Source organism: Melopsittacus undulatus, chromosome 2 (assembly GCF_012275295.1).
Source record: "Melopsittacus undulatus isolate bMelUnd1 chromosome 2, bMelUnd1.mat.Z, whole genome shotgun sequence".
Lineage (NCBI taxonomy): Eukaryota > Metazoa > Chordata > Aves > Psittaciformes > Psittaculidae > Melopsittacus > Melopsittacus undulatus.
The window spans coordinates 2138476-2154945 of NC_047528.1; the positions used below are offsets into that span (position 1 = coordinate 2138476).

General features: G+C 45.7%; 1 protein-coding gene across 3 annotated transcripts in view; it reads left to right on the forward strand.

The window, feature by feature from the left end:
• The window catches only part of UVRAG (UV radiation resistance associated), a 90542-nt gene that overhangs the window by 35022 nt on the left and 39050 nt on the right, over positions 1–16470 (forward strand). For all 3 annotated transcript variants that reach the window (XM_034074545.1, XM_034074547.1, XM_034074546.1), the window contains 6 exons: positions 2678–2783; positions 4328–4454; positions 5878–5962; positions 6430–6517; positions 7063–7123; positions 9222–9387. In XM_034074545.1, the coding sequence (XP_033930436.1) occupies positions 2678–2783; positions 4328–4454; positions 5878–5962; positions 6430–6517; positions 7063–7123; positions 9222–9387 (633 nt within the window). The remainder of the gene's footprint in view (positions 1–2677; positions 2784–4327; positions 4455–5877; positions 5963–6429; positions 6518–7062; positions 7124–9221; positions 9388–16470) is intronic.

The window sequence follows — 16470 nt, forward strand, 5'->3', positions numbered from 1 at the left end:
GCAGGGACACCTCACACTAAACCATGGCACCCAAGGCTCTGTCCAACCTGGCCTTGAACACTGCCAGGGATGGAGCATTCACAGCTTCCCTGGGCAATCCAGATTGTATTCAAGGCATACATTGTGCCAACTTTAAGCTGTAGTGTTGGCCTTGCATTGAAACTAGAAATGGGAAAAATCTGTGGTCAATTAGCAATGAAGTTTCTCTCCATTCACTATGTATACATTTTAATGTAGATTATGGCCTCAACTTGATCTCCATTCATGGGTACAATCATAACTGCATCCACCAAACTGTCTTGTGCATGCAGATACGATGGCAGGGACCCCTTCCACTGGAGCAGCTGCTCCAAGCCCCTGTGTCCAACCTGGCCTTGAGCACTGCCAGGGATGGGGCAGCCACAGCTTCTCTGGGCACCCTGTGCCAGCGCCTCAGCACCCTCCCAGGGAACAGCTTCTGCCTCAGAGCTCAGCTCAGTCTCCCCTCTCTTGGGCAGGTTCAAGCCATTCCCCTTTTGCTGATGTTCCTATCACTTAGTTTGTATTCCTGTTGGATAGCCAAAGATTTCCATGTGGGGATCTTTTTGGCTGGAAAAGGGAGATTTCTGTTGATAGCTGCTGCTTTTGTGACATGAATCCATAAAAGTTTTACTTTCAAACCAGGACATCTTGGAAGGGTTAACTTTGGATGTGGTCATAATCTTACTGTTACCACTTTAAAGTTCTTGGAACAACACTAAATGTACTGGGATTGAGTCTACCAGTATCAGTAAGTTCTTTCTCTTGCAGTGTAAATGGTGTTATTTGGCATCAAGGCAGCCAAGTTTAACTGGATGGTTTTGTTCTTTATATTACACAATTGATTGAATGATGCTTGGCTTAAAAAGAAAACAGTTTCTTATTAAAACCAGGCTTGATTGCTGAATTATTTTGTGTAGCAGCCTGTATAGGTTAGGAGTAGACCTTTAGATACAGATAAACTGAAGTATTTTAAACTGTGTATACTGGTTTGAGGAATCAGTCTGAGTTGATGTTTGTCCCTTATACTTGGGCATGGGTAGAAGAAATGAGTGACAGGCCAAGGGGAATGGCTTGAACCTGCCCAAGAGAGGGGAGACTGAGCTGAGCTCTGAGGCAGAAGCTGTTCCCTGGGAGGGTGCTGAGGCGCTGGCACAGGGTGCCCAGAGAAGCTGTGGCTGCCCCATCCCTGGCAGTGCTCAAGGCCAGGTTGGACACAGGGGCTTGGAGCAGCTGCTCCAGTGGAAGGGGTCCCTGCCTGTGGCAGGGGTTGGAACTGGTTGAGCTTTGAGGTCCCTTCCAACCCAAACCAATCCATGACTCTATGCATGTTGCTGGCACTGTTTGTTCTCTGTTGTCCATGTATCATCTCTTTACTGTCTACTAGCTTGCTGAGCTGCTGTCCTCACACTGAATGAACTGGGATGTAATGTGTGCCATTAAGTTGGGATGCTGAGGGGAGATGCTGTGAGAAGTAGTAATGCTTTGTGGTTACTCATATTGGAAGCATCCAGCCTGGTCTAGCTGCGTACATACCATTAAAAACCATTAGCCAAAACCTTTGTATAATAATGCTTATAAATCTGGAAGAGGTTAAAGATTGTAGAAGGAGGGAGCTGCACAGCCTATTCTGTGTGCTCTTGTGCTTTGGTCCTTGGCTCACAGCAAATGTGTAGCCTTACTTTAGTAGAATTAAGCATTCTTATGAAGAGAGAGGGGTTAATTTTGGGTGAATGGTGATGGTCATTGAAACAGGTTTAGCTTTTTCATTGCATCAGCCTGGCAAAGCACTGATATCATATGGTAGGATACCTGTTCGGGGCAATGCTGTTCTCTTTAGAACTTAGTTATGTTCTTATCCCAGCAACAAGGATGTCTGAATAGTATCCTTCCAAAAGGAGAAGCCATTCATAGTGAAAACTGTGACTAGGAGGAGTAAGCCCAGGTGTGCATGCCTTAAAAGACATTGCCTGCAGACCAACTCTCATTTTACCTAGTGAATACATTAATTTCTACTCCATATTAACTTTAATGCTTCTCTTAGACTGGGTTTTGCCACTGCTTTCCTCTGCCTGGTTTCTTTTTCCTCATAAAGAAGGCAAATAATCAGTTTCCTTTTCACCCTGAAGTCAGGGTTAGATCAGAAGCAATCCTCATCTTTTACTCTTCAAGCATAGTTCAACTCAAAACCCCACGTTTCTGTTGCAGTAGGGTCCATAGGATATAGGGAGATACTAAAGAATGTTTCATGCTCTTGGTCTGGGCAGCTGTGTGTTATCTAAAGGATATTTGCACTTCTTAAAGCTGGGCTATAACAGTGCCCATGGTAACTGTTGTGTGTGTCTTGATATTAACAGCATAAGAACTTAATCATGACATGAAATCCCTGTAATCATCTTCTCTGTCACCTACAGCTTTGCTTATCAGCTTCTATTGTATTTAACAAACAAAAAGGAGATTTGGTGGTTGATCAGATTTAGACACTTTGCTGCTTTGCTTTGGATACTCCTTCAGGTGATCATTTGTCCTCTAATGCTTCACTTCTGACTGGAAGCTGACATCTGCATTCACATTACTGCTGCTGGGTTTAAGGCAGCTGATGCATTCATCATGTGTTGGGGAACCTGTACTTCAGCTCTGTCTTCTCTTTTCCTCCCAGGCTTCACAGAGCCCAGTGTGCAATTAAACAGACTCAGGTAACTGTTCAGAAAATAGGAAGGGAGATTGAAGAGAAGCTGAGATGTACATCTACAAGCAACGAACTGGTGAGTTTGGGTATTTAAAACCTTATTCTATAGGCTGGCTCAAGCATCTGGCTGGTGATTCTTGGTTTTCTTCACACTTGAAGGTCTGTCTTTAAACCTGTCATTTCAAATGGGAACTCCTTGGAGAAGCAGAATGGAATGGATTTGAGATCTGTGTCTGTTAATAGACTGTTTATCCTATTTCTACCTTTATGTATAACTGCTTTCAAACTGTAAAAGCCTAAATACAGCACAGTGCACAAGAGAGGTTTGTCAGGAGAACCTAACTTGGAATGATGTAGATAAATCTTGACAGGAACCTGAGGTGGATTTCAAGGGAGGTGAGTTTATTGCCAGTGTCTTCTTGCACCCTGCTCCCTTTTGGTGAACACAATCCCTGCAGAAGCTGTCACTCAAGTGACACATTCATTTTAAGCAGGAATTGTATTAGATCTCACAATAGCTTTTGACAGTTTGTTTTGCCTGTCCTCTTCCCCTCTCCAAAAGCCTGTACTGGCACTAGTTCCTGCTTTCTCCCCACAAAGGTTGAGCTCAGGTGCAAGCAGTGAGTTGACAGAACAAAAGGGACTCAAAGTGACTGTGTGCAGTTCTGGTGTCCTCAGCATAAGGCAGACATGGAGCTGTTGGAACAAGTCCAGAGGAGGCCACGAGGATGAGCAGGGGCTGGAGCAGCTCCTGTATGGAGCCAGGCTGAGAACATTGGGGCTGTTGAGCCTGGAGAAGAGAAGCTGCGTGGAGATCTCAGAGCAGCTTCCAGTGTCTGAAGGGGGCTCCAAGGATGCTGGAGAGGGGCTCTTCATCAGGGACTGCAGTGATAGGACAAGGGGTGATGGGTTCAGACTGAAACAGGGGAAGTTCAGGTTGGAGATAAGGAAGAAGCTCTTTACTGTGAGGGTGCTGAGAGAAGTGGTGAATGCTCCATCCCTGGCAGTGCTCAAGACCAGGCTGGACACAGGGGCTTGGGTACCATGGTGTAGTGGAAGGTCTCCCTGCCCATGGCAGGGGGTTGGAACTGGATGATTTCAAGGTCCTTTCCAGCTCAAACCATTCTGTGATTTTATGACTTCATTATATTTGTCCTCAGTGGCTTGAGGCCGGTGCCTTGTCCAGGAACATGCAAACATGGGATGTGAAGTTCATTGCTGTGAGGTAGATTCCAGGCTGGAGCTAGATGATCTTTAAGGTCCCTTCAGTGGCCCTGCTGCCACACTGGTGCTGATAGAGGCCAGGATGCTGTTGGCTTCTTGGCTGCCTGGGCACAAACTCATGTTCAGGTCCATTAATCAGGACCCCTAGGTCCTTTTCCATGAGCAGCTTTTCAGCCACTCTTCCACAATCAGAGCAGAGGAGATGCATCCCAGAGGAGGACACAGCTGAGTTTCCTTCCAAAGCAGCAAAATGCTTAGGGCCTGTGGTAATCTATGACCTCTGGCAGACACTGGTCTTGTCCTGTTTTTTCCCTCCTCTCCTATCACCCCTTTAATGGAACTGTTTGTGTGCAGAAAAACTGCTTTATTGTTTAAAATGTGCTTTTCTTCCAACAGAAAAAGGAGAGTGAATGTTTACAGCTGAAGATCCTGGTGCTACGCAATGAACTGGAGAGGCAGAAGAAGGCCCTTGGTCAAGAAGTAGCCTTGTTGCATAAGGAAAAAAGTACTTTGCATGACAGAGGTAAGTGTAAAACTGCTGCTATTGCAGATACCCATAATCTGCTGATCAGAACAGTAGTAGCCTTGCTGATGGTCATGATGACTGGTTTAACTCTGTTTGTTGTCTGGCTCTAACTTCTGTTTTAGCTTTATCTGAAGTTTTCAGCCAGATCCAATCTCTTCACCATCTGTGTTATAATGAATCCTGGACAGGAGATACTGTTCTCCTGTTTCTAAAGAGCTTCTTACCATGATACATCTCTAAAGCAATATTATATCAGTGCTTAATTAAACTGTAATGGGAGAATCAGAAGAGATGCACTATAAGACGGTAAATGGCACCTTGGTGCAGGCACATTATCATGTCGTAAGGGATGTTATCATACCTGTGATTAAGATCCCATTTTAAGTGTTAGAGGACAAATATCCCTCTTAATAGCTTATAATACAAGTGAAAGGTGACATGCTCAGTTGTCTTGGTGTTTCCTTTTACTGGGGAAGTGTTCTGTAGTAGTAAAATCTATGTCAGTGTCTCTTTGGAGCGCACAGAGACCAAGCTACAGGGATGGTGATCTTCTTCCAGGGCTTTTAAAACTTAATTGAATCTACAATAATAAATCACTACTAAAAATGAAGGTGTTTTGTCATTTACATCTGCCTCTGAAGAAAGCTGGAGAGGGGCTTTTTACAAGGGACTGCAGGCCTGTTGGAGCGAGGGCAGAGGAGGCCATGGAGATGCTGCGAGGGCTGGAGCAGCTCTGCTCTGGAGCCAGGCTGAGAGAGCTGGGCTGGGGCAGCCTGGACAAGAGAAGGCTCCTGAAGGGGAGAGCTGAGAGCAGCTCCAGTGCCTAAAGGGGCTGCAGGAAAGCTGGAGAGGGGCTTGGGACAAGGGCCTGTAGGGACAGGCCAAGGGGAATGGCTTGAACCTGCCCAAGAGAGGGGAGCCTGAGCTGAGCTCTGAGGCAGAAGCTGTTCCCTGGGAGGGTGCTGAGGCGCTGGCACAGGGTGCCCAGAGAAGCTGTGGCTGCCCCATCCCTGGCAGTGCTCAAGGCCAGGTTGGACACAGGGGCTTGGAGCAGCTGCTCCAGTGGAAGGGGTCCCTGCCTGTGGCAGGGGTTGGAGCTGGAGGAGCTTTAAGGTCCCTTTAACCCGAACCAGTCTGGGGTTCTATGAATTTCTTCACTACTGTGGACATGAGGGGAGCAGGTGTCAAAGAAGAATGAAGTTGTATTGGGTGTATTTGACTGGTGAATGGTGTGTAATGCATGGAGGGGTGTTCTTCCTCGACTGTCATTCCCTTGTTGGCAGCACCACATGGAAAACAGGCATCTGAAAGTATGTAGAAGGTTATTGCCAACACTTGTGTCAGTATCTGCATTTATAATACTTCAGATAGCCAAGAAAATATTTGATCCTATTTTTTTTCCTTGATTCCTCATGTTTAGGAAATGCATTTGAGGGTGAATACCAGAAACTTCAAGAGCATAATGAATCCCTGCATGAATTAAGAAAGGAATGCACTGCCAAGAGGTAACAGGACTGATGCCTTTTCTTGCTCTTGGAAAGGAAATACAAGCTTGAGAGCGGGCCATTTGGCTTCTGGCACCAAATTCTTCCTAATGTCACCCAAAAACCTCTGTTCAGATATATCTGCTATGATTTGTAGGTATCTAAAGTGATAATTGAGAGTGGCAAGTCTAGAAGAGAAGAAAACAGACTCTTGGTTGCATGTGTAGACTATGGCAAAGAGTTTTAGGTCTGTTTTAGTGTAACAGGTTTAGGAATTAATTGTCATAGGCAAAATATGCTTATATGAGGTACAAGTGAAAATGCAAAGTTAGCTTTGTGTTCTCTATTTTTATTGGGGTGGAATTGCCTTGCTTTTATGGGAGAGGGGAGGTGACACTTGGGAAGATGTAGAAAGAATATGATGGTTTGATACCTTTACTTAAAGCTTTTTGTAGAAACTAATGGGTTTGGGATGTCTTTCCCCAAAGAGAACTGTTCCTGAAGACCCATGCCCAGCAGACTATTCGATGCAAGCAACTGCTGTCAGAGCTCTCCTACATCTACCCTATTGATCTGGTATGGTTTTGACTTTCTGCTTGATGGGAAATAAGCCTCCTATTTATCACCACTGTGAACAAATGCCATGTTTTATTCATGATGAAACTTGCTCTGCACTCATGCTGGTTTTTCCTGGCTTTTCCTTGGATTTGGGCCCTGGATTGGGACTTACAGGGGAGGACTTATGCCAACATTTCTCAAATAGTCTCCACTACAAGAGCAGAATAGCTGTCTTTTAATGGATGCTTTCCATTCTGTTTACCATGATATAAAGTAACCCTGACAGTCAGCTAGCTGAACTGTAATGGAGTGCCCATAAACAGATGTCAAAGTAGAGCTCTGAAACCTTTATATGATGAATTAAGACGAAGCTCTCCCTTTTTCTACATAGCATTTATTCTATATTATATAAAACATGGACTAAAACACAAACTCACTCTGAGTTTAGCTGACTATTTAGTTTCTTCTCTCAGAAAATGCTTTGTTGTGATGGGTTTTTTAGTGCAGGTTTCAGTGTTCTGGGTGTTCCTTTTCCATTCTCATTGTTGGTTTTAACCTTACAGAACGATCAAAAGGATTACTTTGTTTGTGGAGTCAAGCTTCCTAATTCTGAAGACTTTCAAGGTAACTGCATGTTCTTAATCCAGTTGTTACAGTTGACACTGCTGCTGAACTTCATGGAGTTAAGTAATCTGATAGGAATGGCTTAGGATCCAAATACCCAACTGAAAAGGGACTAGAAGTAAACTTATGCATTATTTATTCCTAATTCTTAGTACAAAGGGGGTTACTGTTGACACTTGGAAAAGTACAGCAGTATTCCAAGACTCAATAGTGGGACACTGGAGCAGGTTATCCAGAGGCTCCAGAGCTTTCATCTGGAGTCTCTATCCTTGGGGATGCTCAGAACCCAATGGGATGCAGTCCTGCACAGCCTGCTGTAGCTGATCCTACACCGAGCAGGGTGATAGGACTATGCAGTTTCCAGAGGTGCTTTCCAAATGGAGGGATGCTGGATAATACTTGTTTGACCTAAAATTCCATTGTGGCTACTGGCAGTCCATAAACCTGGATGGGGCATCATGCATGAATCCCCGTTCACGTTGCTGTAGCTGCCAGTGAACTTACCAAATAGATATCTTGCATAAGGAAGACTTTAAAGCTGGAGTATGTGGAGTATTTTAGAAGTCAGCTTCTAGTTTAACTGTCTGTAGTCATCCTGTTGCAGAAGCAAATATGTGCTATACCTTCCTGTGTAGCAGTTGTACAGGTACATGTACCTGCATGCAGTCATCTACAGTGTTTCACATGCCATTTGTTTGTGCAAATGTTGAATGGGTTTGACCTACCAAAGGGGAGATTGAGCTGAGCTCTGAGGCAGAAGCTGTTCCCTGTGAGGGTGCTGAGGCGCTGGCACAGGGTGCCCAGAGAAGCTGTGGCTGCCCCATCCCTGGCAGTGCTCAAGGCCAGGTTGGACACAGGGGCTTGGAGCAGCTGCTCCAGTGGAAGGTTCTTGGAGCAACCTATGGCAGGGTGATGGAACTGGATGATCTTAAGGTCCTTTTCAAACCAAACCATTCTATGATTCTAAGTTATGCTCTCAGGTCTCAATATGATTTCATAGCTGTGGCTGAACATCACTATAAGCTACTTGGAGGGTCCTCTGTACAGCTGATTTCACAGGACCCCCTTGTGCCTTAGAAAGGGTGGTTCTCACATTGTTTGCATTGGTGTGTTCACTTGCAAAGAACTAAAATAGAGCAAACAGAAAGGAAAAGCCCTCAGAGGCTGAAGGCTGTGATTGGAATTGCCAGACCTGTGTGTATTCCCCTCCAGGTGACACTTTAAGGTTGCAACCTTAAATGTCCAACTGAAAATGATACTTTAAACCAATGGGTTAATCTAAGTTCTTGCAGTTATTGGCAGAGAATAGATCTCATACCCTGGGGTCAGTGTCTCTCCAACTGATCTCACTAATGAATGGAGCTTGGAGGAATGCTGCTTTCCCTGACCCCGGTCATACATGTCAGCTCCATCTCAGACATGCAGAAAGCTTGAGGCTTCAGTTTTGTCTTGGGGATTTTGTTTTGCTTTTCCCATTTCTTCCCCCCCTCTGCCCTACTCAGCAAGTGTTGAAGAGTCATTTTTAGCTTTGAAAAGTGGAAAATTGGAAGGAGAAAAAGTTATCACCCGTTTTATATTGCTCTTTAATGGAAGAGGCAAATGCAGTGAAGTGCAAGCAACTGCAAAACAGCCTCAATTTCAGTCTTGCACCTCTTCTTAAGTTATAACTTCTGACAGCTTCATTATTGCATTGGTCTCTGAGCAATAATAATATCTGAAGGGGGCTCCAAGGATGCTGGAGAGGGGCTCTTCATCAGGGACTGCAGTGATAGGACAAGGGGTGGTGGGTTCAGACTGAAACAGGGGAAGTTCAGGTTGGAGATAAGGAAGAAGTTCTTTACTGTGAGGGTGCTGAGGCACTGGAATGGGTTGCCCAGGGAGGTTGTGAATGCTCCATCCCTGTCAGTGTTTAAGGCCAGGTTGGACAGAGCCTTGGGTGCCATGGTTTAGTGTGAGGTGTCCCTGCCCATGGCAGGGGTTGGAACTGGATGATCTTAAGGTCCTTTCCAGCCCAAACAATTCAATGATGAACTTGCACTCAGCCTACACTTGGATTCAGTTGGTTATTTAATTAATGGAATCTTTTTGTTCTTGACAGCAAAAGATGATGGAAGCATTGCTGTTGCCCTGGGCTACACTGCACACTTGGTGTCAATGATATCCTACTTCTTACAAGTGCCACTCAGGTATCCAATAATCCACAAGGGCTCCCGGTCTACAATAAAGGACAACATCAATGACAAACTGACGGAGAAAGAGCGAGAGTAAGTATGTTATATATATGCTTATGTGCTTTATCAAAACAACAAAGACCTCTTGAGCAGTTCTGGGCAGTCTGAAGGGACACAGAGTTTGAAGTTATTACTGCTTGACAGACTGAGAAGGTCGGGGCTGTTGAGCCTGGAGAAGAGAAGCTGCATGGAGACCTCAGAGCAGCTTCCAGTGTCTGAAGGGGGCTCCAAGGATGCTGGAGAGGGGCTCTTCATCAGGGACTGCAGTGATAGGACAAGGGGTGATGGGTTCAGACTGAAACAGGGGAAGTTCAGGTTGGAGATAAGGAAGAAATTCTTTACAGTGAGGGTGCTGAGGCGCTGGCACAGGGTGCCCAGAGAAGCTGTGGCTGCCCCATCCCTGGCAGTGTTCAAGGCCAGGTTGGACACAGGGGCTTGGAGCAGCTGCTCCAGTGGAAGGGGTCCCTGCCCATGGCAGGGGTTGGAGCTGGAGGAGATTGAAGGTCCCTTCCAACACAAACCAGGCTGGGATTCTGTGATCTAAACCTAGGAAAATTAATACTTTGTTTTAACACAGAGGATTTTAATTAACTGAAAAAGAGCAGTGTAAGCTGTTCCCTACTATAAATCAACTTAATCCTCTAAGAGGAGTGTTCAACTTGTTCTGCAGTCATTGTCTTTCAACATGTAGCTATGCTATTGTTATTGTTATGCTACTAGGAAACAGGGTCCTGCTGTCCTTAAATTCACTTTCCACATCCTTTCTCCTGTGTTTTGGCACTTTGCCTCTTTCCCACTGTCTTTGCACCTGTGTGCTGTAGTGTGAAAGTAGCTGCAGTTGTTGGTTAAGCTTTACTTTAAAGCCTGAAACCACAGAATTCAAAGGAACTCACTGCTGACCATCTGTCAAGGCCAGGTCTGATCTGTCTGTGTGTGGATGGTGACAGGGTCAGGGACTTTGTTATTCCATAGGAAAGGTTTGAAAAAGTAGGAAAGGAAATGGCTGAGGGGAAATGCATGTATGGAAAGGAGCTGTGTGTGACATAGAACCCCTCTTCTCTTTGGAAATACCAATCAGAGTATTACATTAATTCCTAATGGTCCAAATCAAGTTGGAAGGGTCTTATTGTGCAGAATTGACTGGATTGGGATGCTTGGAAGTGTCTGATTTCTCTTTAAAGCCTAGTGACCATTGGCAAGCAGACCCTTGAGTTGCACTCACTGAGCTCTTCCTGTTCTGACACAATAAAATAGGACTATAGAATGATGTCTTACAACTGAATTCTGATACCATTTTAAGGACTTGTCCAAACACTTCCTGGGTAGCTTATAATGCATCTGGTTTGCTTCAGTGTAGTTCTCTCAGTGTATGATCAAACTCTTTCATTTCCATTGCTTTCAGGAGGGTAGAACTTAGAACATTTCTATCTCTGCTCTTGTGAGACCTCACGTGGAGCACTGTGTGCAGTTCTGGTGTCCTCAACAGCAGAAGGACATGGAACTGTTGGAACAAGTCCAGAGGAGGCCACGAGGATGAGCAGGGGCTGGAGCAGCTCCTGTATGGAGCCAGGCTGAGAACATTGGGGCTGTTGAGCCTGGAGAAGAGAAGCTGCATGGAGACCTCAGAGCAGCTTCCAGTGTCTGAAGGGGGCTCCAAGGATGCTGGAGAGGGGCTCTTCATCAGGGACTGCAGTGATAGGACAAGGGGTGATGGGTTCAGACTGAAACAGGGGAAGTTCAGGTTGGAGATAAGGAAGAAGCTGTTCCCTGTGAGGGTGCTGAGGCACTGGAATGGGTGCCCAGGGAGGCTGTGAATGCTCCATCCCTGGCAGTGTTCAAGGCCAGGTTGGACAGAGCCTTGGGTGCCATGGTTTAGTGTGAGGTGTCCCTGCCCATGGCAGGGGGTTGGAACTGGATGATCTTAAGGTCCTTTCCAACCCAAATCCATTCCATGATTCTATCTGGAAAACAGATTTCAGAGGAGTGGAGCTGCCTGTGTGTGGGTGTAGGAAAGATTAAACCAATTTCCTGTTGTCTGAGACAGATTGGAAGGTTTAGTCCTTGAGGCCGTAGCCTCCCAACCCCTCCTGACTTAATGTTTCATTTCACAATAGGTTTCTGAAGAGGAGAAAGTTTTTAGCTAAGTCTCTGAATGCCTTTGGGGCCATTTCCTTGTGTTCTGCAACACTTTATTCAGGATTAGCTCCTGCTGAGATCTTCTGTTCTTGGCTTACCGAGAGTCAGTCCCCCCATCTCTCAAAGGACTTGGCTAGCTACAGAAAACCTCCAAAGGCTTAACTTGTGCTTTTCATTCCAAGCTAATAGCTCATGTTTCTCACCTGCTCCCGAACTGAATTGAACACAGCAATTAACAGCCATTAGTAAATGTCTTCCTTTCAGTCACCTGCCATTTAGCTGCTTTCCAAACTCCAACCTCAAGTGTTGAGTAACTGCAGTGAGGTTTTCTCTCTGCTGCATGATGTTATGTGTTGTAGTAAAGCTGATTATTGAGTGGGGTAAATGCTTTTCATGGCTTTATGCTTCTTTTGGACTCCAGGGTTGCCCTGAGATCCATATTAAGAGCTTCTAAGCTCTTTGGAGACCTCAGCAACCTTCCAGTATCTGAAGGGGGCTTATGAGGATGCTGGGGATGGAATCTTCATTAGGGACTGGAGGGATAGGACAAGGGGTGATGGGTTCAGACTGAAACAGGGGAAGTTTAGATTGGATCTAAGGAAGAAGTTCTTTACTGTGAGGGTGCTGAGACACTGGAATGGGTTGCCCAGGGAGGTTGTGAATGCTCCATCCCTGGCAGTGTTCAAGGCCAGGTTGGACAGAGCCTTGGGTGCCATGGTTTAGTGTGAGGTGTCCCTGCCCATGGCAGGGGTTGGAACTGGATGATCTTAAGGTCCTTTCCAACCCAAACCATTCTGGGATTCTATGATATTTCAGCTACTTGAGACAACAGCGTGTTCCTCCATCCATTGACAAACAACCATGTTTGCTGGATAAACCACCTACATTCTTTGGCACCATTCTTGAGGAGCTGAAGTCTCACACTTCATCACAGCCTCATAAACAAAGGAAGAATGCTGAGATTAAACTATCAATGATATGTTTTGACACTGTCTGTCAAGCCCTGCAGTTAATGCTTCTGGTAGTCTGCTCCCACATTTTACATAGAGAATAGCTTAGAGTTTAGAGCAAAGTAAGGATTGTTGTGTCTGGAAGGAGGCAGACTCTGTTGTTGCTGTTATTGTTGTACTATTTCTCATATACTATTCATTCAGTGCTGATACAACCTCACAGAGTCAATGCCTGCATGTTTTTGGCTGGAAGCTACTGAATCTCTTTAAATCATACCAGTCTCTTTGTTAGTTGTAATGTGAGTACAGTGGAGCACACTCCTACCATCTATTTGGGAGCCTTTGGGCATCTGTGACTTCAAAGCTATGCTCAGTTCCTCCTTCTTGTAATTGAGATTTCATCTGGCATTTCTGCAACTTGCTGGTGGAATATTAAAGAGGAGAATGCTCATTTAATCATGAGACAGCTTTCTAAATCATGCTGCTACTTGTCCTGTCAGTAAATGTAGGAATTACAGTGATGAATGGTGGAGAGGGGCTTGGGACAAGGGCCTGTAGGGCCAGGCCAAGGGGAATGGCTTGAACCTGCCCAAGAGAGGGGAGACTGAGCTGAGCTCTGAGGCAGAAGCTGTTCCCTGTGAGGGTGCTGAGGCGCTGGCACAGGGTGCCCAGAGAAGCTGTGGCTGCCCCATCCCTGGCAGTGCTCAAGGCCAGGTTGGACACAGGGGCTTGGAGCAGCTGCCCCAGTGGAAGGGGTCTCTGCCCATGGCAGGGGTTGGAGCTGGATGAGCTTTAAGGTCCTTTCCAGCACAAACCAATCTGGGATTCTGTGACTAAAGCAAAGATATCAAGACTTCTTCCAAATTACCTTTGTCAGTGTGTTGTCATTCAATTCAATGTGACAAGCTGGACTGGCAAATAAGTGGTGATGAGTGTTGCTGAACAGGCACATGGATAGTTTTGGAGTGTTTGAAACCACTTGTGGAATGAGCATAGTTGAAAATTGCTCCTTGCTACCATTGCCTTGCTCCTGCTCCCATGAGTGTGACAATCAGAGTTTCAGCTGTAGTAGACTTACTACCACAGTGCTAAGGTGGTTATTGCTTTGTGGCTGGTAACAGATAAGCCACTTACCACAAAGCCATCTGACATAAGCAAGTGAAGAGTAACTTTTCCCTGCCATTAACATCTTCCACCTCACTCAAAGTCTTTAATCACATTTGGTACTTGAGCTGAGATAATACAATGGCAGCTTGGGGAAGGAATCTTGGCAAACTCCAATCAGATGGAGATGGTTTGTTGGGAAATCTAATAGCTGTCAAAGCAAAGTCGAGTCTTTGTGGTAGATTGAGTGTGTGTAAAGTGTTGCTCAAAGAATGCTTGTTGCCATGAACTTATCTTGAACTGCATTATTACATCCCACATTCTTGAGGCTACTCAGCTAGAATCCTGGCTTGTTTCATTCTTGATCACCAAAACAATGCTTTTTGCCTTCCTTGGGTCAGCAAATATTACTGTGTGCAGATTAAGGATTACATCAGGTGTTCTTGAATGGATTTAGATGCTGTTAACAACTGGTTCTGGGAACTAGGAGCTTTTACATGCTCCTGGCCCAGGCTGAGAAAGCTGATTTTGGTTAGTGCCGTAGATGAGACCACTGACCCCAGACATCTACAGCTGAGAAATGTTTCTGTGAAGACATATGAGTCTTAATTCACTCCCATTGGAGCACGAGATTCCTGCCGGGATGATTTCTCTAAGCATTACTTCATTGCTCAAGAAGCAAGGACTTGACCTGTATAAAGTGTCTTGTAGTTAAAAACTAAGCCTTCAGTGGCAGGGAGAAGTGAAGCTGTGATAGGGAGGTTGTCTGCTCTGTTCTTACAGGTAGCTCTTGTGATGGTGTGTATGTGGCAAGCCTTGAATTCGAGCTGGGAAGTGTCATGAAAACGTATGATTTACTGAGGGCCATCAGGGTTACTCACTCCATGGATTGCTGGCTGTGTTCTGGAGGTGTTTGAAAGCATCAATTGCTGAAGCAGTTCTGGTGCCCTCAGCATAAGAAGGACATGGAGCTGTTGGATGGAACAAGTCCAGAGGAGGCCACGAGGATGAGCAGGGGCTGGAGCAGCTCCTGTATGGAGCCAGGCTGAGAACATTGGGGCTGTTGAGCCTGGAGAAGAGAAGCTGCGTGGAGACCTCAGAGCAGCTTCCAGTGTCTGAAGGGGGCTCCAAGGATGCTGGAGAGGGGCTCTTCATCAGGGACTGCAGTGATAGGACAAGGGGTGATGGGTTCAGACTGAAACAGGGGAAGTTCAGGTTGGAGATAAGGAAGAAGTTCTTTACTGTGAGGGTGCTGAGGCACTGGAATGAGTTGCCCAGGGAAGTTGTGAATGCTCCATCCCTGGCAGTGTTCAAGGCCAGGTTGAACAGAGCTTTGGGTAACATGGTCTAGTATGATTCTATAATGATACCCTGTTGTCTAAATTGCTGGCTATCATATCCAAAACTGCCTCTTTGCATTCTTTTCCCTCTATCCAGCCTGTACATATCGAAGCTATTGTAGGTTCTCCAAGACCAATGTCACAGCCGTTACACTTCTCAATAAGAAGATGGCAGCAGTTCTGCTTTGCATTATCCTCATCTTGAGCTCTTCAGATAGGCATTTAGAAAACACATTCCATAACATTAAACTGCCAATACATATCCCTTTCCCAATAAACTAATTCTCTTTGTGTTGTGTAAAGCTTGCATGAGGATATGGGCTTTTTTTCCCCTTGGCAGTCAGTATTTTTGTCATCAAGTTTGTTTTACAAGTTTCTCTCCAGTTACTAAAACCCATGTAGTAACCAAATCTGAATTCACTTGTGATTTATGATGCATCCCAATGTTTTAATCTCAGCGCTAACAAAGCAAAGTGCACGCTTGTAATCCTGCTGTTCCATTGGATTTCAGTGTTGCTCATCAGGTGGGGATCTTAGCTTCTTAGTTTCACACTCTTCCATGCATGCTAATGGCTGGCAGACTGGTTAGCTCTTCCTGGTAGGCATCTGGGTACCTTAAAGTCAGTTTGTGGCCTCCACCATCATTTGGTAGCTTGATCTGAAAAGGGTATGAGGACTGTTGTGTTACATCTCTATAGCTGAGATGTGTGGTGATGGCATTTTCCTACCACTACATTTTAGTTGTGTTCTTTCCAACAGGCACTCAAGCTGCTTGTGTGCTACATAGCATCAGTGCCAGTGTCTGCTCTGAAGCTCATACAGCTGTGGGGCAGCTTCTTTGAGAAGAAGATGGGCTTTGAAGCTGGAAAAGGGCTTTGGGCATGTGCCTATAAGGACAGGCCAAGGGGAATGGCTTGAACCTGCCCAAGGGGAGACTGAGCTGAGCTCTTAGGCAGAAGCTGTTCCCTGTGAGGGTGCTGAGGCGCTGGCACAGGGTGCCCAGAGAAGCTGTGGCTGCCCCATCCCTGGCAGTGCTCAAGGCCAGGTTGGACACAGGGGCTTGGAGCAGCTGCTCCAGTGGAAGGGGTCCCTGCCCATGGCAGGGGTTGGAACTGAAGGAGCTTTAAGGTCCCTTCTAACACAAACCAGGCTGGGGTTCCATGATTCCATGTGCCTTGCTCATCTATTGGAGTGCTGGGTATTCTTGTACCTGTTGTTCTTCATCAGACTACTTTTCCTAATACCCACCTGGGAGCAGTGATTTCAAATGACCTGCCTTGGACAATGGGAACCTTTTTCACTTCAAAGCCTTTTAAGTTTTACTATTTTCTGATGCCGAAAAGTCCCAACACTGTTAAATAACAAAAGCTTTCTGTGGATACAACATTCCTTTACAGTGAGCAAACAGGATGTGGTTTGGGTTGCAGGGAAGACACCAGCTCCTTCCACCCCTGCCTGCCCCCCTTGCAGACCCCCATAAGGGCTGAGGTTGAAACATCTCAAACTCCAGTTAATATTTAGACCATGTTCATGTCCACTCCTCATACTTCAGCCCTATCAAGCAAGAACTTGTGACTTTTTCAGGT